General features: G+C 36.2%; 1 protein-coding gene across 1 annotated transcript in view; it reads left to right on the forward strand.

The window, feature by feature from the left end:
- The window catches only part of Lrpl (low density lipoprotein receptor-related protein-like protein), a 149,235-nt gene that overhangs the window by 33,907 nt on the left and 88,412 nt on the right, over nt 1–26,916 (forward strand). Inside the window, exon 2 of the mRNA XM_028174660.2 lies at nt 2,147–2,431. Coding sequence (XP_028030461.2) covers nt 2,147–2,431 — 285 coding nt within the window. The remainder of the gene's footprint in view (nt 1–2,146; nt 2,432–26,916) is intronic.

Here is a 26,916-nt window from a genome sequence, read left to right on the forward strand (position 1 = left end):
TTTCAATTATTTTACATTAAACATGTGACAGAATTTATGACCTGACTAGGTATATTCATGTTTAAAATATTTTTCTTTTAAAATGGTATAATTTAATAATATTAACATTATTATATATTCGCAAAATTTGGCGGCACACTTTTGAAATTTGGCGACACACAAAAGTGCCGCGGAACAGTGGTTGAGAATCACTGAACTAGTGTAACCACACGTGCCTGCTCGGATGTTTGCTAAAGCTTTTATTACACCTAATATAAACACATTGAGGGCAATAAAACAAAAATACATATTTCCGAGAAAACCAACGGCTTACGCAGAACGGCCTGCCGTGTATACTGTGTATACATTGAACGATTTACTTTTATTAACTGACTTCAAAAAAGGAGAAGGTTCTCAATTCGACTGTGTGTTTTTTTTTTGTTTGGTACCTCATAACTTTTGACTGGGTGGATCGATTTTGATGATTCTTTTTTTTTATTAGAAAGCTGACGCTTCCCGTGTGTTCCAATTTAGCCCAGTTTTGATAATGGTATCCATAAGAAAACCAAATAAGTCTTAAATTTGCATTAAGTACCTACGTGCGCGACAAGTAGATGAATAACTCAATAACTCAATATCACGCCAACAAATGTTCACGATTGACTTCCACGGTGAAAGAATAACATCGTGTAATAAAAATCAAACCCGTAAAATTATAATTTGCATAATTACTGGTGGTAGGATCTCTTGTGAGTCCGCGCGGATATGTACTACCACCCTGCCTAATTCTGCCATCAAGCAGTAAGTAATGCGTTTCGGTTTGAAGGGTGGGGCAGCCGTTGTAACTTACTGAGACCTTAGAACTTATATTTCAAGGTGGGTGGCGTATTTACGTTGTAGATGTCTATGGGCTCCAGTAAACAGTGAACACCAGGTGGGCTGTGAGCTCGTCCACTCATCTAAGCAATAAAAAAACCGATTTTGATTATTGTTTTTAGTGTATATTAATTTGTTTTGGAATATCTTTTTTTTTCTATTTGAAGTCGGATTTTGTTAAAGTATGTCTATTCACAATTATTTGCTGTAAACTCGTTTCGAGGTTTTTCTTTAGTTACTCTAAGCATTGTTTCTGTTATGTCAATGCGCAGATGAAACTCACAGTTCTTGCGATATTATTGAAGTCCCCAGATAAGCATCCTAAATTATACGGCCCTAAGCTAGATTTTCGGCTGTGTTAGACATTTGAAACAAAACTACCAGACAAAAACAATGCAGAGTCTAACCTTTCAAATAGTGGTTGGTAGCTGTACCAACCATTAAATACGATTTTCAAGAGACAGTTGTGATCGAAGTTCTAATTTGTTATACTATTTCGTTCTTATTTTATAAACTAACAATTTTATGGTTTCGTGTTAACTCAATTTAATACAATTATTACTTAAAAGTAACAAATTTTCTTGTCTCTTCCTTTTTTTCCAAAAAGATAGTAATTCATTATCCTATCAATTTATCTGTGCATTGATTAAAATATGATAAATACTCAGGCAATTATATTAAAATTGATGAATATAATGTTTGTAGTTTTATGTAATTATGTTTCATCATTGGGACCGATTTTTATGCTGGAGTTCTGGATGTTTGGATATTGAAACCAATTGAAACCTTCGAATTCAATCTACGATCGACCATCACCTATTTGTGTAACTAATTAATTCATTTTCTTCATATTATTCAGAGTTTAATACTTATAATCTGCTATTAAGGAGCCCAATACAAAAAAAATAAGCCTAAGCTATACATGGGTGGTAGGTATCAATCAAAAATCCTTTGATAGTCTTAAACCTTTACTTATAATGTGCTTGGTATGACAAGCATAACGATGAGCGAGTTAAAAATGTTCAAATAATATAAAAATCGCAATTACTACAATCAATGGTATATAATAATGGAGATAGTATTCGATTTGACTCCCGACTATACATGGGCAACACAAACTCAAGATTCAATCATGCCTGTTCTTCAGATTTTTTTAGAATGAACTAGGGTTAAATCATAGAGAATCATCGAGAGAACGTCCGAAATAATTTAAATAAACTTGTCAGAAGAACCCAGCACCATTGTATTCATAGCTACTGTATGATTCTAACAGTAAACTCTTTTGTTCTAGGTGTCAACACGAAAATTGCGATCATTATCAACTTTCTAATTCAACTGACGGATGGTGACATCGCACCAGATAAATCAGTGAAAGATGCGAAGTCATTTTTGAAAGATAGACCGATATCAAACGATATACCCGCACCAGAATCACTGCCGGTCCTACACGGAAACGATACAAGATGTAAGATATCGGAGTATCTGTGCGTTAACAAGAAATGCATACCGATAAACCGTTTCTGTGACGGCAGCAACGACTGCGGGGACTCTTCAGATGAACCGAGACATTGCACACGTGAGTATATTTTGATAATTTTACTAAGATTTGAAGAAATTAAAAAAAAACTAGTTTATATATTTCTGCATGTCGACTATCTAATGCGTAATTTCGGGAGATTTTTAATTATATTTTATTATTGCTTAGATGGGTGGACGATCTCACGGCCCACCTTATGTTAAGTGGTTACCGGAGCCCAAAGACATCTACAACGTAAATGCCGCCACCCACCTTGAGATATGAGTTGTAAGGTCTCACTTATAACAATACAACGGCTGCCCCACCCTTCAGACCGAAAAGCATTACTGCTTCATGGTAGAGTTAGGCAGGGTGGTGGTACCTACCCGTGCGGACTCACAGGACGTTCTACCACCAGTGTTTCCTACGTATAAGAATACAGTCAACTCTATGCATGTGAGTCTGCAATCACTGATACTGCGGTTACATATTTTTCTTTTTACCTTTTGATACAAAAGCATTTGAATTTAGAATGTCTATGTATATCGGTAAAAGTCATTAAAGACATTTTGTTCTTTGATGTGAAGGATTAAGATTATAGATAATTTATTCTTAACTATATAGTTTAATCTTTGGAATCGTTATCTATATATTAATACGTGAAGCAAAAACTTTGTATCCCTTTTTACGAAAATTGCGCGGACGGAGGAGTATGAAATTTTCCACATTTATAGAGAATATAGAGAAGAAGTGCACAAAGCTAAATTTTTTTTTAAATAATGCATAAAAGATACATTAAATCAATAAAGAAAACATTACACACACTACATACCATGTGTTTGACGCACACACGCATGCATACTATTTATTGTCAAACTTTTGTTCTTGACGTCTGTTGTCAACTTGAGATTAATGTTTGTCTTTGTTAATATTTTTTATAGTGTAGTCTTGACGAAATTTGTGATTATAGAAGTATAAAATACAATCATAATAGTGTACAAACTTACAATTACAACGAATTATAGTCGAATTTCGACTACTGGGGGACCACTAGTATTTTATTATTATGGGTATATTAATAAAATTTCAGCCACGCAAGCTTTGTTTTGATAGATCTATGATCGTAGAAATATGTGTGAGAAAGTTCTAAAATTGTTTAGAAAATTTTCATGTCACATGACACGAAAGTTACAGGAACCTGATTTTGAAATAAATTTAAAATTACTCAACCTTCCCGTTTCATAGCTCACATTAATTAATTAATTAGCTACAATGAACATAAATAACGGCCTCGTTGAGAATAAAGACAAAATTCTTAATTCATTCTAAATTTAATTAGACAGTATTAAAACAATATTCTTAGGTTAGCGAATGTAACCTTATTTAATATAGCCTTAGGCGTCCGTGACCACGAAAACTGCTATGAACTGAAAATTATCCGAAAGGTTGAAAATTATATAATAACAATAATTTCCCGAGATTAAAACCGTAATCGCGGCTGGAATTGCTATCTTCAGACTCAGATTTTTTTTTAAATACGCTACACTTCTACTCAGTTAATCAGAGGATGTCTCTCAAATATAGTTTTGGACGTTAATAATAAAGTACATATCTATTTTAACCAAGATTACATTTTTTTTGCTCAAAATAAGTAGCCTCAACCAATGCCTATTAAAGGATGAAGGGTTGTTAAAAATAACATGTCGCAGTACACATAAAAATACGAGATTGAAGTTTCAATTTATAATACAACTGTTACCTCATCCAACAAAATGGTTTATGGATATAAAGCAATAAACTATAGTCATTTGTGACTCAAATCTGATTATAAATTTTAGTTTGTACAACAACAAAATTGTCATTTATTTCAAAGCTTAAAAATGAAAATCATGACAATAAGTAAAATAATAAAATTGGAATATAGTTGAATAGTCTCCCGCGAGATTAACAACCTTGCTTTGAATTCTGAAATTAATCCCGTGCAAATAAGATAGGGAATAGACGTCCCAAGCAATCTATCTTCAAGACGAGTACAAGGAAATCTTCAATTCGAGTTGAAATATTGTGTTTATTTATTTGAACTTTTCAATAAATTATTTCGATAAGAAACTTGTCAATAAATCTAAAGATTGGATGTGTTTATTTTAAAAAAAACATTAAACAAACCCGAATTCGTTTTCGTCAGTAGGTAATAATATTTAGAATTATTAAAATCATCAAGTTTGAACCTAGTGAAATTAAACTATTTTGTTAGGAATTCTTCTTTGTCCGTTTTGATGCTCCAAGCTTGTACTTTCACTGCGAAGAAGGTATTTTAAGGAAATAATTTTATCATAGCATTTTTATTTTTATTTTATTGCTTAGGTGGGTGGGTGAGGTCACGTCCTACCGCGTGTTATGTGGTTTCCGGAGACATACGTCGTAAATGCCGCCACCTACCTCGAGACATAAGTTCTCAGTCTCGGTTTTAACACTACAACGGCTGCCCTACCCTTCAAGCCGAAACGCATTACTGCTTCATGGTAGAAATAGGCATGGTGTTCGTACCTACTCGTGCGGATTCAGCAACCAGTAACTACGCCGCACCGGGCGTCTTATCCTTTAAGCCACGACGATTTCGGACGGCTTCGCAATACCACGTAATATCTCTGTCACCTTCCGAGGAGAGTTTTTGGAGTCCACATTTTGAGACTTACCCTACATGTTTGTATTTGTATTTCCAATACGAAGTGTGTAAGATTTTTGACATCAGTATTTGTAGCGATCAAAAATTTTTTTATTTTTTTTACTTTGCTTTCGACGCTACATTGATTAATTAACATTAAAATAAAAGCATGCGTCCAATTTTTTCGATGCAAAGACATCCTCGAGAGTAAATAATATGTTATCAGGCTGCCTAAAAGGCAATAAACAGAGTTATAACAAGCAATAACTTATATTGATTTTCTATAATAATATAAAGTATAACTAATATACAGAGGTACATTACAAACGGTCGAATACCAAGTGCATGTTCCAACTAAATACATTTTTCTCTTTTCGGCTTCAATATCTGGTTTTCTTTGCATTCTGTACTTCAAATGTAAACACTTTCCTAACTTATAATATATAGGTATATAGCTTTTATTAACGGTGGTCGGGCTTCTTTGAGCCCGCACGGGTACTACCATCCTGTCTATTTCTGCCGTGAAGAAATAATGCATTTCGGTTTGAAAGGTGGGGCAGCTGTATATTATATAACTGAGACTTAGAAATCATGTTTCAAACTGAGTGGCAGCATTTACGTTTTTGAAATTTATGGGTCCCAGCAATCACTTAACGCGGGTGGGCGCATCAGGATGCTCAGCAATGAGCAATGACCTCGTCCACCCATCTAACCAATAAAAGAAAAAGCCCTCCTCCTCGCGTCGTTTTCCTCATTACTGAGGGTCGTGACTCTCCCGCTGCATCAGTTTCTCCCGTACGATTTCCCTCCATCTGTTGCGATCCTTAGCTTCATGAAGGGCATTGTGGAGCTAATGTTTAGAGAAGATCTTATTTGGTCCAACCATGTCGTGGGGACTGCGTCCTCTTCGACGTTTGCCATCTACATTTCCTGTCAAAAAGAAAAAGCACTAAATTCCAACTAAACGTTCCAAAACACCGCTGAACCTTTTGTCAGTTGACTGAAAGCTCTCGGGACCCCATAACATAAATTTATTCCCACACTTTGATTTTAACTTCGCCATTTCCTTGTGATTTATGACTTTTGGGTTCAACTCCTGCGGTTTTATTATCGAAAACAATGAATCAACCGAAAATTGAAATTTTCATTAAATGTGAAACCAAGCTAACAAAAGTAGGAATACTTTCCAAAATTTTATATTAAGATTTATCAAAGCAAGTAATAAAATAAAATAAGCAAGTAATAAATAAAATAAATATGTTTGAAGTCGTTTTTTTAGTGGTTATTTCTATTTCCAAAATTGTCTGTCTTTATGTTTCATTTTCCAAGATGGAGCCGGAAGCGACTGAACAGATTCCAACAAATTTCATTATCAGGTACAAAAATGGACAATAATTAGGCTTTTTTTTTTATCTCTGAAGTATCAAGGTGATTTCGGATGCAGCTAGCGGCGAACGGTGGCTATAGCAAGTTAAAAATAATTTTGACCTACGTGTTTTGCGGAAAAAATCTAAATTCAACTAAGTGTAAGCGGAAATTAAATATCGTTCATGCTCGAATAATATTTACAGAAGATACATTTCAAGTCGAAAATTTTCCTTAAAGAATTCACTTAACGGGACAATTTGGGCGCGTCCCTTGCTTTCACTGGATCCCTTTAGGGACCGAATGCAAGAAAACGAAGCTAATCTCATTGGTGTACCTTCGTCCGTACCTTTGCGTCTCTTCGAACGTCTCAAAGTAATGGTCCATTTCGTTTGGAATTTTATTGAAAAATCTTTCCCTATCATAAAGTGATTTCGACGATCTGAACGTCTTTAGTCTTCAATCTGAAATGAAACCATGCAATTAAGATTTCGTTTAAATCATCCCAAGTCAGATATCTGAAGTCGGTATCTGGATTTACCGGTTCAAGAATCAGCTGGTTCAATCTGTCCCTTATTATATAACAGACGTAGTTACTTTAGTTCAAATTTTTTTTTTTACATTTATTCTGTGAATAGACAGTTTATTTAAACCCCTAAATATCAAAATGTTGGATTGATTAATAAAGTAAAAACAGCGACAAGAGCAAATCGGTAGGTTTTAACGATAAGGAAAAACCTGCGCGTTCACATAAACATTGACTAGGGAATTTCCTTGAAAGGCAGACATCGTAATGTCCACATCAAAACTCCTTTCAGCATCAGAATTATGAAGGATATAAGATATAAGGTAATTATATAAGCCCTTTGTGTTCTTTGGTTCGTTCCACCGGGAACCACAGATAAAGATAGAGAGCGCTTTGTAACTCCTCCCAACATACGAAATTTTACGTGTTTTATAAGAAAGGGTTTTTAGGTGGCCTCCGCAAAATACGTGAACACGATTTGAATAAATATTCTCATCTTAGTACTGATGCACACAGTAAACTTAATAGTACCTACCGAAGAGATTTATATGTATATCCAATACTTAGTCAATAATATCAATCTAGTGAAATTTTGTTAATTTTTTCATAGGTAACAATATCCTATTGAAAAAAGATATTTCGTCGACCAATATATGATTACAAAGATATGCATGCTATAGCAGATTTGGGTGAATTACCAATTAAATTGAATTCAATCCACTTATTTAAAGAAGGCTCTACACTTTAGATAAGAATCATGAAAAGATCCGCATCTTGCCCATTTCTGTTGTGAAGCATGCGTTCCTGCTTGAGGGGTGTGACAGTTTTAGTCGTGATATTTTGAGAGTTCAACCTTACCTAAAAATCTTATGGGGGCATGGCATTCATATTCTGATGTCTATAAGTTCTGCTAATGACACCAGGCCACGAGCTCATCTGATTACCTAGTGCAATTAAATTATACCACTAACTTGGATACATGAGTTCATAGTCTCGTATGTATTGTTATCAAACTAAATCTATGAGCATGCTTTCGTCTATATATAGTTGCTTAGAGTGATAATCTGATCGTCACGAATTTTTTTAAGCCTTGGGTCTAGTATATTTCTTGGAGAAGGCCTTAAAGAGTGTTTTGAGATGATACTGACGTCTACTTTTTACTTTCACCACGTTTTCTAACGCACCATTCGACTTTGGAATGAACTCTTTTCCAATGTGTTTTCTTGGTACTATGACATGTATTTCTGGAAACAAGATTTGAGGAGTCTTATGCGGTAAGCAGCGATTTGTCTGTGTTCCTATCAATGCTGACGCCTCTGAGCGTCAGTAACCATCAGGTGGATCGTGTGGTCGTCTGCATACAATTAAAAAAAAATTAAATGAGCTTAAAAATAGCAGTTTGAAATCTTTAATTATAAATATTTTTATAGAAAAAATTCCAATATCAATTATTCAAGTAAATTGCTGAGGATATCCGCTCGTTTTACTAAAAATATTCTGAATGTTTTTTCATTATTTGCCCAAAACATTTGCTCATAATTAAAATAAAACGCATTTGTGATATAACAAGGTAAAGGTCACATATTTTACTTGTAAGAAATAAATATTATGCAATAATGGATTACGCAATCAGTTCACAAAATACCTTTCTTTTATTATTATTTACTTAACAGTAGACATGCAGATAAACTGGTCCACCTGTAATCATGTGGCTACCGAAGTTCTTACACGGTCATCCAATTATTAATTTTGTTGGAACATTGGATCCAGTATTAAAATACAATGTAACGGTATTGATGATGTCACATCATACCGACCATATGGTGAAACTAAGGAAATGACAACTGAAACGAAAGAACAGATACGAGCAATATTGATGGAAGAAATTAATATATAGACGAACAAGACGATTCAGAGATGATGGATGAATACACTCGAACAGAACAACTCTACGGCACATAACGATAACGACATAACATACAACCAATAACACATACAAACAATAATTTAGCTATAAATTATTTACTAGTTTAACTATTAGTGTATATTATCTATACTAATATTATAAAGAGGAAAGATATGTTTGTTTGTTTGTATTGAATAGGCTCCGAAACTACTGAACCGATTTGAAAAATTTTTTCACTGTTTGGAAGCTACACTATTCCGGAGTGACATAGGCTATAATATTTTTTGAAAAAAATTAGGGATCCTTACTAAAACTCCAATAATGTAACCCAAGGTGTAAAAAAATACCTAAAATATTCTTTACGTCACGTGCCCTGCGAAAACTATTGATGATACACATTATTATTTACAAAAAGTGTCGGGACAGCATATGTCTAAGTATTATAGTTATACCGCAATAAGTGTTCTTTTATTTAAAAAAAATAAAACAACGTCAAATATCGTTAAAACTTTGGTCATAGAACCGAGCGGAGCCGGAGCGGGCCGCTAGTTATTTATAAACAGGTATTATCCATAATATCAGAAAAATAAAATATCTAATTACAAGAGTTTTGATCTGAAAATGGTTTGATAAATTTTGATACTTTTTTTAATGAGTGAAAGGCTTCGGTTGAATGCTCGGTAACTAAATATATTAACTATATAGTTTATGTTTTTTAAGTAGAGTTGGCAATCGTACAAGGTCAATTAACTGTCCATGGCTAGCCAGCCTACCCCATTTAAACGAATAAAATAATCTCATCAAAAACGCGCAATTCAATTTTAAGGGGAGCACAATGTCTCCACAGGTTTGTATACCTAATGGCCTGAGTGAGGTAGCTAATAAGATCACTCGCTTCGTTAATTCACTCCGGCCTCAGTTCGCCAATTTGCCAAAAGGTGGTCTCAACTTTTAATGAAATAATAAACTAGGGGCCGTTTATGATTTTCGCGTTATTTCGGAAGATGTAATTATGTAGTTTCCAAATGGAATTAGATGAGACGAGTAATTTAATTGAACAGCGACGAAAACTTATTTTTAAATGCAAATGTGTAAGGTCTTAGACTTGGATACAATTTATTAAATTTGTTTCGAAGGTGATCATGTCATGCAAATGCGTAAGGTCTTGGCCTTGTATTGAATTTATTAAATTTGTAGTGAAGGTGATCATATTAAAAGGTAATTGACAGCAAATTAAAGCAGATTAAAATTATATTAGCTTTAATAGACAGGATACAATAAAAACATAGACAATGTACAATGAAATGCACATGGCTAATCGAAACTGTCATTATCAAGAGAGGAGCTACTCTTGAGAAATATAATTATAACAGTACGAAAACGCTTACCAAGATAAGCTGCTGAATTTAATGTTACTTTAAGGAGTGGAGTTGTAAAAGAAAAACTCACAATTAATGGTGGTAATTATTGGTGGTAGGACCTCTTGTAAGTCCGCGCGGGTGGGTACCACCACCCTGCCTATTTCTGCCGTGAAGCAGTAATTAATGCCTTTCGGTTTGAAGGGTGGGGCAGCCGTTGTAACTATACTTGAGACCTTAGAACTTATATCTCAAGGTGGGTGGCCCATTTACGTCGTAAATGTCTATGGGCTCCAGTAACCACTTAACACCAGGTGGGCTGTGAGCTCGTCCACCCATCTAGCAATAAAATTAATAATAATAATAATAATATTACACTCTATAGGTACCATGTTAAGTAGAAAATCGCATATTACATCGATGTTATCATATGTAAAGAGTCCCGGGGAAGATTGAAAAAAGGTCGGCCTTAATTACTGGGTTTCCAGCATGTCAATCTCGTTATTATGAAAAAGTTGAGCAAACGGGAATCATAAAAGGGTCACCCTCCAGATTTCACAGTAAACACATGGTCGACGGGCGGTAAAACGAGCCCTACGGCGAATTGAAACCACCATTATTAAGTTTTAATGACGTCTACCACAATGCCAGACCATAAACAAAGAATAACGGTCTCTGTGTCGCTCGTAATAAGATAAATAACCGCAGCGGCAATCTGCTCGAACCAACGTTGAATGCTATCTCGAGACGGCGAAATTAAATATGAGAGTAGAGCTGCAAATGAACTCTTGGCTGCGACAGTAAAAGAAAATGTTATTTTCTCTGCACTATTGCTTTTTTTTTCGCACAAGTGGTATTGGTAAAGTACATATAATAGTTTAAGGTCGTATTAATGGCGTTTAGTTTAATACGCAATTTGTTTTAGGAAACTTACACTAAAAACATTCATATAGTACATACATTAAAGATAGGCAAACAAAAACCAAAAAAGTTTCTCCGATTAACAAAACACATAGTGAACTATGTAATCATGCACTATAAGCGATGAACCTATGAAACTATGAACCGCCTATTGTACAAATCTATCTGCTTTTTGTCTGCCATAAAGTGTACTTTCTCTTTCTTTCTTTGAACAAAAAGATCTGAACTTAATTATTCAAATATTATTACAAAAAAGCAAAACCACTTCAACAATTGCTACTACGAATCGGATCTAAATCACATTACAAAAAAATCCAAAATTGTATTTCTGTATATTGCAGCTCAATCAAACAAAATATTAATTTAAATTTCTAAGAGTAAATTACCTATGTACATATAAGAGTCTCTGTAATGAGAACTGCAAAACTTTAAAAGAAATATAGACGATGATTTGGTTTTGTGAGTCGTAGACATAATAAAGTGATGTACATAATAATATGTATGTTTGAATCCGACTGATACATCGGTGACCAGCGCTTGGGATGCGTAAAAGTATCGAAAATGGATATGGGAAGATCCGAAATGAGATGCCTAGGGCGACGGCGGTTGATCTTTGCTCTTCGTTGGAGTTGGGAAAGTAACTTGTGGCGGCTACAATAAAAGAATCGTCGTGCCCTGCCGTTTTCTCCATATATTTACTTATCTGTTCTAGTTCTAAGTGGTAGTAAAGATCTACATTCCTCACATGCCATTTTTTGGGCCTCTAATTACATCGATAGCAGTCACGTCCTAGCACACACACCGTTTTTTTTCCTACCTATGCTTAGCCTTGAGAGGCTATATTAGCGTTACCCTAGCGTGTAGGTGAGCTTTCGGGTCTCAAGCCGGAGGTGTTGCTAACACTGACTCTAGCAAGAACAGTGCTTCGCAGAATCTACCACCGGATCGGAAACGCGACCCACTAAGAAGATCCGGCGAGAAACTCAGTGGGCTGTGTCTGTGGGTTATTTTACTCGCCGAGCCCTTCGTCGCAAGCAACGGGTCCGGCGAGAACGGTGACCGGTGCTTGAGGTACCTAAAAGCACCGTTAATATATCTGGAGGATCCGTAATGACGTGCACACACAGTAAATGGCATGCACAACGTCTACTCACACAAAAAAATCCAATTTCTTATAAAGAGAGGTGCAGTCTGAATTCTTCGCTACGACAGCGTGAGTTAAATTGAATCACACACTAGGCCAGTTACTGTTGGCTATTTGAACTTTGAAGCTCATATTCAACTGTGAAGTACTGATATAAATACCGGGAAAGCTCTGCATAGCCAGTTAATTACGAACATCAGGATGTAGCTGTGAAGTTGTGAAGAATGAAAATTCTCCTATGCATTTCGCAATGATTCGACTTGTTTTTGAATTGTGGAGTGGCCGTTTTGTGTATCGGGATAATTTTAGTACGAGTAGAATTTAATATTACTGCAAAAATGTCATCAGAAACAATAGCTTAGAAGGCAGCATAATTTTTATTTGATTAATACGCAATAATACATTTTCGTAATACGAGAGCTCACTATTAGATTATTTTAAATGAAAAATATATAATATTACACTAGTTGCCGTCACTGTGTCAGAAAAAATAAAAAGCAAAATTTAAGTCATATAATTATATAAGTCTATAAGACTATGTATTATTTGGTAGGTTTTTATTATTTGGCTCGTTTACATACATAGGTATATAAGAATAAGAAGAAGAAGAAGAAGGAAAATAAGAAATATTATACAATTTCATTGATTCTCAAATAACGGGCGACAGTGTAATAAGTAACGACGAACTAAATAAAAATGTGAATTCAAATTTAACCATGCCAAATAACAAATGCCCACTTAAATTGTATGGATATACTTTTTAGCTATCTCAGCTCGTTCGTGTTCAGTATTCATTCTCACATTGTTGGGAAAGCGATGAAAGACATTCCGTATAATTCTGCTCGGAAAATGCTTCCCTTTGATGTTAGCAACGCGTTTAATTGTTGGAATAGTTGAGAGCTATTCAAAATTATTCTTTGTTTTGTATTTAATATGGTAAATGTTGAGACTATGTATTCATTTTCAATTATTTTTTATTGAATCTTAAATCATTATCATTGATAGGAATACGACATGTGCCGCGGTTTCAGTCACGTCAAATTTGCCGTTCGGAAATAATGGAAAACGTTGCATTAATTGAGGCACAAGAGTTTTTTATGTCTATTCCATAAGCTACAGGTTCTATAGCGTTTCTATTGTGTGTGATGATAGATAAAAAACCCATTCTGGATAGGATTTACGTAAAATCCGTTTATTGTTAACGTCTACATCGGTATATACATATGTATGCACGTACATTCAATAGACGTCTTCTTCTCAGTCGTGTCACTTCTCAAATATATTATGTGTATAATCTATGGTGTCACTCTTGACAGAGTGGTCGTGATCGTCATGTAGTGTTGTATTATTATGTATATGTGCCAAATTTAAACTTTACTGGACAGGTAGTTTCGGAGGATTCCGAGAATAAGTGCGTGATAGTTTTTAAATGTAAATTAATTTAATTTGAAAGTCTGGGTCTAAGTGCTAAGTCTAAGTACTAAGTCCTTATCTTAAAAACATTTGCTAGTTTTATTGTCCAGTAATATTTCTATTAAAATTGATATGTATTAAGCGCTTTCCACTTCCTAGGGCCACGTTATGTATGTTTGAAAGAATTACACGAAACATCGTCATTACGATCTCAACTCTAATCAAACGAATTAAGTTGATTAAATCCCGACAAAACTTTCCGAACAACCAGTAACCACCGACACGACACGACAAGAGTTGGGATTGGTTCATTTCTGTTCTGGTTCATTGGTTCATCCATTTTAATACTAATATGTTTGTTTGTATATTTGGTGAAAGAGAAATGGAGAAGGCTATGCTCGGAGTTTCTTTGCGAAGCCGAATCTGGAATGAGGAGATTCGCTGAAGAATGAAGGTAACTGATATAGCTCGAAAGATTGCGAAATTGAAGTGGCAGTGGGCAGGACACATTGCTCGTGGAACAGATGCCAACTAGAACCGAAAAGTTCTCGAGTGGCAATCGAGTGCCGGTAAGCGTAGCTAGGCCTCCCATGAGGTGGACCGATGTTCTGCTAAAACTAATGGATCCCGCGAAAATCCGATGGATACAGGCTGCGCAAGACGGATTATTATGGCGAACCTTAGGAGAGGCTTATGTCCAGAAATGGACGCCTGCGGGCTGATTTTTTTTTAGTTTTTTGTTCGTAATGCTTTCGCATGTTAATTACTCAAACAATTATCATGAATTTTTGATACATATGAGTAATACAGGAAAGTATATAGGGTACTGATAGGCATTACTACTCTGCAAATTTCTCCTGCGAAGCAGTAATGTGTTATTTCTAAAGCCGGAACAGCCAGGACGGGGCAGGCCATACAACTGAGAGCTAGAACTCATGTCTCAACGTGGGTAGCAGTTTTGACGTTGTGGGTGTATATGGAAGTTACTTATTACCAAGTGGGCCGTGAGCTCATTCAAGCGATTCAATAAAAACACTGGTGACAGGGCTTCATTTGGCAAACTTATGCTGTTCACTTCGCCAGCCATTGTAGTGTATTCTCGTGTTTCTAATTCCCGGAATTTCTGTATATATATCAGTCAGTAATCTGTATTAGCATTGAATGACAAGACCTGTAACATAGAAGGTATATGACAAAATAATGTATGTTTTGCATGAGTAGATCAATGAAACCTAGATCAACGCGAGCGAAATCGTGTTTAAGAGCTAGTGGTGATTATATAAAACACATATACCAAATATAGAAAAATAAATCCACTAAAATGTGAATCGAATTTCGAGAAGTTTCACATTCTCGCGTTCATTATGCGAAACTCGCATTCATACCACCTACTCGAGACTATAATTAGAAATATACGTGATGTCGTAGGCGAGGAAGTCTTAAAATGAAACAACGGTGACACGATCGAATCAGCGACTCGTTCTGGTTGCCGATAAACTTAATTTGCGTGTGAAACAGGAATGTAACGAAGGAAGGATTGACATGATTGAAGGCGTGAAATTGTATGTGGTTATGTTACTGTTGTTGTTGTTGTTGTAGTCTCCGCTGGTACATAGGGCCCTCACAAGTTGTCTCCACTTTACCCTGTCTTGCGCTTGCTCCTTGACATCACTCCAGGTCACGTTGGCAGTCCTCATCTCACTCTCTACGGTGCGTCGCCAAGTGTGTACAGGGCGGCCAGGTCTTCTCCTGCCAAGCGGTTGCCACTCAAACGCGATTGATGCTGCGTTGACTCCGCTGCGCCGTAGAGTGTGAGACTGTAAGACATTAAAACAGTTTTCCTGAACGAATTACATATACCCACTAATTCATTGACGTAATTGAAGAGTGGCGATTGCTCGTGAGGCGCATAACATCTGCCCACAGCAATGATGCTGGATGACGAGACCACGACCGCTCTGACAAGAGTGATACGACATACGAATTCTAAGAACTGGTGGTCCCCGAGTAGTCAAAATTAACATTGACAATAAACAAAGAGTATATTATTTAAATGCATGTGTTGTGTCAAATACATGTTAGTGTGTGTAATGTTTTTTTTTGACTAGATATTTTGATGTATTTTTTATAAAAAAAAAAAAATTAAGACTCCTATATTCTGTATAAGTGTGGGAAATTTCATACTCCTCCGTCCGTACAATTTTCCTAAAAAGGAGTACAAAGTATTTTGCTTCACGTATTAATATATAGATTAAGGTCGTGTAATAAAAAATAAAACTGCAGTAATTACATATTAACTGGTATGGTAGTATGTGATGTCCTATCGGAGTTCTAAGGACTTGTTTCGAACCCTCGAATTTCTGCTGCGAATCAATCGTGGTTCATGTCTCATGAACATGGCTAATAGTAAGTTTTTTTTTAATGTACTTTACAAATTTAAACACGCATACCAGAAAATAACAAAAATATAATTAATCCTTTTAAATATTTAATTTCGATAAATTAACTAAAAGTCCGTCCCTGTAATTACGTAAGCTCTCGTTTTCCCAAACTCAGTCTCGGAGTTCCCTTCAATTTACCTTGCGTAGGCCCCGTTTCCGATGTTGTAAACATTGATTGGCTCTGTAGTATCGCTAACAGATAACAAACAAACTTGTAACGTTCAATCGATATCTTAGCGTGAATATAGCCATGCTCTAGTTACTACGAAGATACAATGCGTTCGGACTTAGGGACTTTAAATAAGTAATAAGTCTGGGTAGAATAGCACTACCTCATTCGTCTCTTGTCGTAAAAGGAGATTAAAGGGTTGTCAGAGAATGGGCAGCGTTTTTTGAATATTATAACAGTATTGCAATCGCCAATGGGCGTATACTGTTGGCAAGGCGTATTGTAACTCACTCCCAACACCCTACTTATTTCTGCAATTAAGTAGCAATATCTTTCGGTTTGAAGGGTTGGGCAGCCGTTGTACTATAAAACTGAGAAAGATGGGTGGCGTCATTTAAGTTGTTGCTTTCTATGGGCTCCGGTAACCACTTAGCACCAGATGAGCCGTGAGCTCGTTCACCATTCTAAGCAAAAAAAAAAACAGATTATAATACATTTGTTGCAATAGCCGTGAATTGTTATGTAATAACTTCGACAAGGCGGCGTTACACGATAACCCTCTTATCCTAGTCCCTCCTAATTGCTTATAGGACCCAGGCGACGGGTAAACGCAAATCCACCGTCACCCGAAACATATCTTGTCGAATCCCAAGGATCCACTCTCGGTGCTTTTAGGATCTTTAAGCTCCGGTCAAGGTCCTCGTCGAACTTGTCGATTAGGACGTAGAGTTCGATGAGCGATGTAACCCATAAACCCAGCCCACTGTTTCTCGCCGGATTTTCTCTGTAGGTCGCGATTCTGATTCTGTGGTAGATTCTGTTAAGCACTGCTTTTGTATGGCTAGTGTGAGCAAATTCTCTCAGGTTGAGCCCGTGAGCTTACCGACCCGCGCGTAACTGTAATATCCCCTTAGGTTACCAGTGAATAGGTAGGTAAAAAAAATGTTACGTAATAAAATCTGTTCAAAACCTATGCTCCGCTGCATTGTTTAATTTGTTATGAAAAATACATTTAACAAAACGACTCATATACCTCCCGGTTTCGACTCCAACTTAACCACCTAGGTTTATCGTAGCGACCAAAGACGTATAGAACAGTACAGACACAAAGAAAACACTGATGATATTATATTTTATATTATTATTATGTCCATATTAAATAATGGAGAGAAATCTCTAAATAAAGAAAAAACTTCAAACATTATTGTATGTTTGCTAATACTCATGACAGCATTATCACTACATAGTATAAAACAATGTCGCTTTCTCTGTCCCTATGTATGCTTAAATCTTTAAAACTACGCAACGGATTTTGATGCGGTTTTTTTTAATAGATAGAATATTTGAAGAGGAAGGTTTATATGTATAATAACATGCATTAAATAGTGGAGAAATTAATAATAAATAAGTAATAATTAATAATAATTAATTAATAATAAACAGTTTCCGAAGCGAAGCGAGGGCGAGTCGCTAGTTATTTATAAAAACTAAATTCTATAAGATCCCTGTCCCTAGTATTTATAATTCATTTAGAAAGTCGTTATGTCTGATTAAACGTAGTCACTGATCTATAAATGAGTTTGTTGATTCACTGGACTTAGTAATCGAATTGGAAGAAGTTTAAATTTGAATTGAACAACTCTGGATGGAAAAGTTTTTTTTTTTTTGTTCAAGTGACTTACCCGACTTTTTTTCTTTGAGACATTAGTGAATTTACTCAATTAAAACTCTACGGTCTGCTCGGTGAACGGGGTTTTCTTCTAAATTTTCCATTCCAATAATTTATATTTGGTGTTTGAAATGATTCCGTTTTTAATTTTCTGTGATTATGTAACAATACGGTTCAATCGACAGCGGTTCGTAGGCCATAGTCGAATGACATCCAGAAATCGGGATATCGAAAGAATAAAATTAAAAAATATCGTAAAGTGTAAAATTAAATTGTAGTTTACTGGTGGTAGGACCTCTTGTGAATCCGCGCGGGTGGGTACCACCACCCTGCCTATTGCTGCCGCGAAGCAGTAATGCGTTTCGGTTGGAAGGGTGGGGCAGCCGTTGTAACTATACGTGAGACCCTAGAACTTATATCTCGAGGTGGGTGGCGAATTTGCGTTGTGGAGGTCTATGGGCTCCAGTAATCATTTAACACCAGGTGGGCTGTGAGCTCGTCCACCCATCTAAGCAATAAAAAAAAAATCTAATAACCGTGAGATCGAAAGTAAAATTAAATAATATCGTAAAGTGTAAAATTAAATTGTAGTTAATGAACGACTCGCGAGTGAGGTATTCGCTCTCTTCTTCGAGAACCAGATATCGTAACGCTGATGAGATATCGAGGGGGGAATTCAATTATAGCTACACTTTTCAGACCTATCCAGTTGGCTTAAGAGTGACTCTCCATTTATGTTGAGTATCGTTTCTGACTTTAGATACATTGGAACTGGTTGATCATAGACACCACCAACGCTAGGTATTTTTTGTTGTTTTTATTTAGTGTTTTAAACATCTTATGACTGATAAGGTTTGCTGTAGCAAATTACAAATATACCACATTGAAGGAACTCAGTTAGAATTTATTCTATCTTGTATAGGTATAGGAAAACCATATGCAACAAAAATCAGATTCAAAAGACATATCTTTGTGATAAAAACTGGTACAAACTCCGATCAAAATTCGACTACAAGCCCCATGGTTCAACAGTTGGCCGTACTCGTCGGACTCGACAAAGAGGTCGACGTGCAACCTAACCCATACATCAGCCCGTTGAGTTTCTCGCCGGATCTTCCCAGCGGGTCGCGATTCCGATCCGGTAGTAGATTCATTCGCGAAGCAATTGCTCTTGAGTTGTTAGGTCTTCTTCGGAGGCACTCGGGCAGTTGTTAGCAAATCCCACCCCTCCTGGCTGAGCCTTTGCTCGCCCACCTGTTCTGGTGAAACTGGAAAGGCCTCCGGGCCACCAGTAATCTTTCAATCATAAAAAAAAGGTTCAACAGTCAGCCTCACTCACAACTCGACAATTATTTGAAAGTTTCATTTATATACCTTCTCCTGTATTTTATATTTTCTGTATTTTATCGTCGACTAAATCTAGCATTTCAAATCTCGATATTAAATTCCAGCGCAAGGATAATAAGTCAAAATGGATTTCGTACTAAGAGTTGGCCGCGTGCCAGTGCTGCAAGTAAAAGCTTCGTTCTTTAATACTTTCATCAGCGGACTAATGCGGGCTTTGCTATATCATCGTTTGAGTTTCAATTTTGTGATGAGACCTCTTACTGTTTGTTCTTGCATTGTGTTATAGTTGAAATCATTCATGCAGGCGTGGTTTGAAGCGAATCGAAAATATTTTCCAACTTCATCTTTTTTTTATTGCTTAAATGGGTGGACGAGCTTACAGCCCACCTGGTGTTAAGTGGTTACTGAAGCCCATAGACATCTACAACGTAAATGCGCCACCCATCTTGAGATATAAGTTCTAAGGTCTCAGTATAGTTACAACGGTTGCCCCACCCTTCAAACCGAAACGCATCACTGCTTCACGGCAGAAATAGGCAGGGTGGTGGTACCTACCCGTGCGAACTCACAAGAGGTCCTACCACCAGTAATTACGCAAATTATAATTTTGTGGGTTTGGTTTTTATTACACGACGTTATTCCTTCACCGTTGAAGTCAATCGTGAACATTTGTTAAGTACTTATTTCATTAGAAAAATTGGTACCCGCTGGCGAGTTTCGAACACCGGTACATCGCTCAACACGAATGCACCGGACGTCTTATCTTTTAGGCCACGACGATTTACACTTACGAGCTTAATAAATCTACACTTATATTTCAAATGTGAATGTATGTATGTCTGTTTTGATGTATGCTATCATCGGATGCTCACGAAACTTTGCGTAAACAGCTTAAATGACACAAGGCCAGGAGCATGGCTGTACCTCTGGCATTATTGACGTCCGTGAGCACCTAACACTCGTTATTACGAGGATCCGTACAAAAACAAAAAAGCAGGTTAACACATACCTTTTATCATGATATGACTATGCTATGTCCAATAGTGGACATGTGAGAGCTGTTAAAAAAACTCGAAGTCGTATATCTGCTGGGATAAATATAATGTCATAGGTATTGTTTATGCATGTTTATGTACATAATTTTTTTTGAGTTACAAACTTAACACGAGTGTAGTCGCGGGGCAAGTAAATCTTTTTTAAATTAACATCGCAAATAACTGTAAATTTAAACACCGTTCATGGAAAACTTCTCGCGCGCTTCCTATCATATTATGAAGATGATACAGCGCTACAAAAATTCGTTTGTTCCAATGATAAATACAAAGTTCTAAGTTTAGCGAATGAACATGCAAAAGCGTAAATGCCCAAACGAACTCGTACTTCATTTAATTTTGACAACATGTCGTTGAGGTGTCAGCTGTTTTTAACAAGCGTATTACAACTAAGAAGGCTTCCGAAACTGTAGCATGATAAAAAGGAGATAAGGGATCATCTCAAATTCCTCAGAGCACTCCCCATGGAACGTTCGGTACAAAATACAGAGGGAACCGAAGTCCCTCCGCAGACCCAGAGGTTCCAAACGATCCGTGAGAATGGGATTATCGACAATCCAAACGGCCCTCTTCTGTATGGGGTCAAATGGAAGAAACTGGTATTTGGGAGCAGTACTCTACGCGAGGCCGGACTTGTGCCTTAAAAAGCCATATTGTAGCCATATTGTACCAAATTAATACACATTTTAACTACATTTTTCCCTAAAAACTTTTAATAACAAAAATCAATATGCCAACTGGCAAAATTTAAAAATGTATTTAAAAAAAATTACTTTCACAGACAACTCAATAAAATACTGATTTTTCCCGGTGCAACATATTGCAATGCTATCACGGCGCGTTGAGCGTGAAATCGAGGCTTCAACGCCTCAGCTCGGCGCGATTGGGGTGTTTTTTCGACGCAAAAAATACACCCACGTTTTAACGATGTGACGCCGCAGCTGAAATATTACGCTTTTTTGTTATAATCGCTGAAGTTCACGGCGAACAGAGTGGTACTAAGCGACGCTACGCATCTGCTTGATTACGCTTTTAAAAGTTCAGTGCAGTGCGTCGAGAAAAGTAATATTTTTCGTAGTTTTTTTTTTATATTTTTCATATACCTAAATGGCTACGGGTGCCATGGCAAATTTTTTCCTTCCTACTAAATTAACCCCTAATTCCTATCTTGAGCACTGTATGTTACTGTGGTAAGACCAGTGGCATCGGTAAATTCATTGCTCTCGAGGATCAACCATTTTTTAGGTTGAAGCTAACCTTTCCAGTGTTGAAGGGTCAAAATGACTGTTTCACAGCGGTAATGCCGTCACTCATCTTGGAAAGTCAGGTCTATCTCTTTATTGAATGGTATAAGCGACTGTTCCAGGCTCCAAACCAGAACACATTGCATGCTTCTCGACAGAAAAGGCAATCTTTTTCTACCTCACGGTGAAGATTAAGGATCAAAGTTCTCAATTTGCGTTTTAATAGAGACATAATGATATATATTATAATATATGTATAGAAGGAAATTTATTAAGTTTTAGTGACATTGAAAACCGTGATAGGAAAACCAAATCGTTGAATTTCGTATAGGTATTTAGTTTAGAATGTAGAAACTATTAAGTAGATAATATTTTAAGAAAGTTTTTTTTTTGTTGAGACGTGTGACAGGGGTCTAGCGATGAATCCGAAGGGCCTCTTTTATGACCTACTTGGTGTTATAGATATTATAAGATTTTCGACAGGGCTGGCCGAGAACTAACGCTTTCATTATTCTAATGCGTGAAAATATAATATAAAATAATTTTAAGTCGTCGTGGCCTAACGGATAAGACGTCCGGTGCATTCGTGTTGAAGCGATGCACCGGTGTTCGAATCCCGCAGGCGGGTACCAATTTTTCTAATGAAATACGTACTCAACAAATGGTCACGATTGATTTCCACGGTGAAGGAATAACATCGTGTAATAAAAATGAAACCCGCAAAATTATAATTTGCGTAATTACTGGTGGTAGGACCTCTTGTGAGTCCGCGCGGGTGGGTACCAGCACCCTGCCTATTTCTGCCGTGAAGCAGTAATGCGTTTCGGTTTGAAGGGTGGGGCAGCCGTTGTAATTATATTTGTGACCTTAGAACTTATATCTCAAGGTGGGTGGCACATTTACGTTGTGGATGTCTATGGGCTCCAGTAACCATTTACCACCAGGTGGGCTGTGAGCCCGTCCAACCATCTAAGTAATAAAAAATAAAAATTATAATTGACGGTGTGAGTATGAAACTTGATGCAGTTGTCGATACTTCCAGCGAACAACAAATGTGTGTATTGTCCTATATAGCTTAGTATATTAAAATATTTTAATATAAGGGATTATTAAATGGATATTGTTTACTGTTCTAGAGTAATTACAGTTCAGTTCTTAGCTCTTTACTTATAAAAAAAGAGATAATGGCACGTGGTATATGTATGTCTAAAGGTTTTAAGACTACATAGGGTAGCATCGCTCGACACGATTACACCCCATTATCAACAGATATTTACGACGATTGCGTTGTAATTTTATAACCCATAAATGTTGTTTATATTACAGAGATTATATTACAGAGTAATGATTAACATTCATCCCGCAACAAATCGAATAGTTAACAAAAAATAGGAAATGCGTGTAAATTTAATTTATATTAATTTTAGAGCCTGTTTTTTCTTACAGTACTATATTCACAAGTCATAGACACGATTGAAAACGAAACTCTAAGAATTTATTGGCTGAATTGTGACAACCCTGATACACAGCTTAAATACAGAAACATTTCCTCGAGTAAAAGGAATTTTAGAGTTTACGAGGCTCGGTCTATTATCGGCGTCAGAGATAGGCTTTATATGTCACGTTTTTTTATCATTATTTTTACTGACACAAAGCTAAGTCATTATATAATAGAATGTTATTATTTTTACTGCATTGTAATAAAGCTAGGGTTTACGCTATTTCCTTTTACAAAATATAAAGGGACATTAAAAAAAAAAGGTAAAATATCGGATAATTTATTTCGAAATTATATACATTTAGTGGAATGTTTTTTTCCAAACCTGTTATTTAGCACGCGGCTTCCGCCGAGTATTATAGATTTATCATTTATTCGTATAACAAATAAATAATTAAGCAATTACTTTCAAAATGTAAATAATATTTAGAAAACAACCTGTTCTTATAATGCCATTGCTATTTAATATGCAAATTTTTTTTTTTTTTTTTTTTATTGCTTAGATGGGTGGACGAGCTCACAGCCCACCTGATGTTAAGTGGTTACTGGAGCCCATAGACATCCACAACGTAAATGCGCCACCCACCTTGAGATACAAGTTCTAAGGTCTCAAGTATAGTAACGACGGCTGCCCCACCCTTCAAACCGAAACGCATTACTGCTTCACGGCAGAAATAGGCAGGGTGGTGGTACCCACCCGCGCGGACTCACAAGAGGTCCTACCACCAGTAATTACGCAAATTATAATTTTGCGGGTTTCATTTTTATTACACGATGTTATTCCTTCACCGTGGAAGTCAATCGTGAACATTTGTTGAGTACGTATTTCATTTGAAAAATTGGTACCCGCCTGCGGGATTCGAACACCGGTGCATCGCTCAACACGAATGCACCGGACGTCTTATCCGTTAGGCCACGACGACTACCGGATAAGGTAAACTAAATAGACTAAATAGATAAGATACTAATTACTTAAATTAATTCATTACTGAAAGTGTGTTATCATCGGTAAAAACAGGCAAGGAGTCATCCGCAGAAATCCTTAGAAGCCTTTCCATAAACCCGAAGCTTTATACCTCGATTTCAGTAAAGGCTCGCTAAGAAGCTCCGTGCTATTAATGAGTGGAACTTTTTCTTTTCTCTTGAATTAGACTGATTTTTTCGAGATTTTGTTATTATGTTATTAAAAAATAAATTAAAATGTTTTTTCTTTAGTGATGGTATAAGTAGTAATGAAAGGTTCTTTAATAAACACTTTTTATTAAAAAAAAATCATTAATATTTCTTTTGTGAGTTTTAATATGTATGTATATGTCATATATGAAAATAGTAATTACACTTTTGAAATCATCCTAGCCTAAAGGAAAAGTCGCGTAGTGTACTCGGGCGAAGTAATGCGACTATGCAAGTGATCAAATCTCCAGACAGTTACCAAGTTATTTAATGAAATACCTACTTAATTTTTAAACGCGAATAGTCCTCTATCTGATCTATATCAAACCCACAAAAATTATAATTTGCCAATTTAAGAAATAAACCTCAAGTCTCAAAATGAGTCGTGGTGTCTCTTACAGACCAGATCAGGTACCCTCTTAACACCGAGTGGATCGTCAGCTTTACCACGTTTAATCTATATATATAAAAATGAATTGCTGTTCGCTAGTCTCACTAAAACTCGAGAACGGCTGGACAGATTTGGCTAATTTTGATTTTGAATTATTTGTGGAAGTCCAGAGAAGATTTAAAAGGTAGATAAATATGAAAATGCTCGGAATTAAATAAAAATAACAATTTTCCGGACGGATTCCTTTTGTTTGTTTTAAGTTTATTTTATACAAAAGCTTCGGTCTTTTATTTATCGATTGAGGCACTACGAAGTCTTCCGGGTCACCTAGTATATACTAAAAAATTGACACACAAGCTAAGTTCTGTTATTTCGTGGAAGTAGGACTAGATACCACCATCTTACCTGAATATGATACTTCCGCGAAATAGTAATTTCAGATATTTGTGGGGCAGAAGAGGTGATATAAAATCAAATTAAAACTTCGGCCACAAATCAGATAGCGTCATTTGCACTTTTTTTATTGTCCTTGTAGGTAGACGACCCACCTGATGGTGAGTGGTTACCGTCGCCCAGGGATTTAACAATCCAAGGGGTAGAGCTAAGCCGCTGTCTACCGTTTAAGTACTACCCACAAGCCTCGTTTGAAGAAGGAGGGGAGCTCATCAAAGCCGGATGGTACGTGGCAAAAAATATCTCTGGAAACGCACTGTGGATGAACGCAGTGGCTCTAGGTAGTATGAACTCTACTCCGGTATATACTCCGATGAAAACTATTCTTCCGCTAAACAGTTAGGCCAGATATTTGAAGGATAGCACAGCTGACAAAATCTATAAATTAATACGTGAAGCAAAAACTTTGTACCCCGTTTTTACGAAAATTGCGCGGACGGAGGAGTATGAAATTTCCACAGTTATAGAGAATATAGAGAAGTAGTGCAGAATGCTAATTTTTTTTTTTAATTATGCATTAGTAATACATTAAATCAACAAAAAAAAACATTACACACACTAACATCTATTTGACATACACACACATTTTAATACTCTTTGTTTATTTTCACATAACTGTGGTTATTGCTTGAAGTCTGTGGTCAAATTGAGAATAGGATAATACTGTTTATCTTTTATATTATTTGTCTTGGTGAAATCTGTGAATAAAGAAGTATAATGGTCTTTGACAATAGAACCTTAATAATGCTCAAACTTATAATTTCAATTAATTATAGTCGAATTTCGATTACTGCGGGACCACTAGTAAAAATAAAACTTCGAACACAAGTCAGGTAGCGTTGTTTGTTCTTTGTCTATCGTACACACAATAATACCATATCCAATGAAAATCATTTGTAGTCAAAGGAACAATGTCGTGCAATATTATACCTATTAATACGTTTAGTGCTGCATAGACAGCGTTGGATACAGGTCACCGGTTCAAATCCGCGAGAGTAATCCGATTGCGCGGCGTCCACACGGAAGGATCGAAAGAACACTTTGTAGCTCGGTCCACCGCGTGTCCTGAACTAATTGAATTACGATCACTAGCACTGACCCGGCAATGTACGCCGCGCTAAACTGTTTTATGAACGCCTCCGATATACCAGGATTACGTGACGTGAGGTCATTCGAAATCGATCTTGGCCATTTTATGTCTTCGGCTTTTATTTTTGAAAGATGGATGTTGTAATGAAAAATTAAATGAATAGTGTGCTATTTGAAAATTTTGGTCTTTTAATATTTAGTTAAGTTTATCAGGAGGTATAAAATTGTGACAATTTATTAGTTAAATATTCACAATTGAAGATCGTATCGTAATGACAAAAACCAAGGAAATTGTCAAAAATGTATTAAAAATGTTTAGTGTTAGAATCAAATTTACAGGTGAAGATTTACAAAATTTCAATTTTTTTAAACTTAACAAGTACTTTCTTGGAGAATTTATATTATTATTAGTATTATGCTACTTTAATTACAGACTGAACTAAATACTTCTAATATACATACATACATATAATAAAAACCCAGCAAAGAGTAAACAAACTTCATCACACGAACATGGGTATCGGACCCACGACCCTCGGTCCAGCGATCAGGGGCGCTAACTACAGCACCATCAAGTCAGTCAATTATTATAATAATAGTAAGTACATCAATCCCCACTGACTGCAGCACCGGACAACACAGTTTGTCGTGCACGGGATGCATTTAAAATCTATTGAAATAATTCACGTTCTAGACGGAAATTGTTCACATCAAATTGAAT

Source organism: Bombyx mandarina, chromosome 10, assembly GCF_030267445.1.
Source record: "Bombyx mandarina strain Sakado chromosome 10, ASM3026744v2".
Lineage (NCBI taxonomy): Eukaryota > Metazoa > Arthropoda > Insecta > Lepidoptera > Bombycidae > Bombyx > Bombyx mandarina.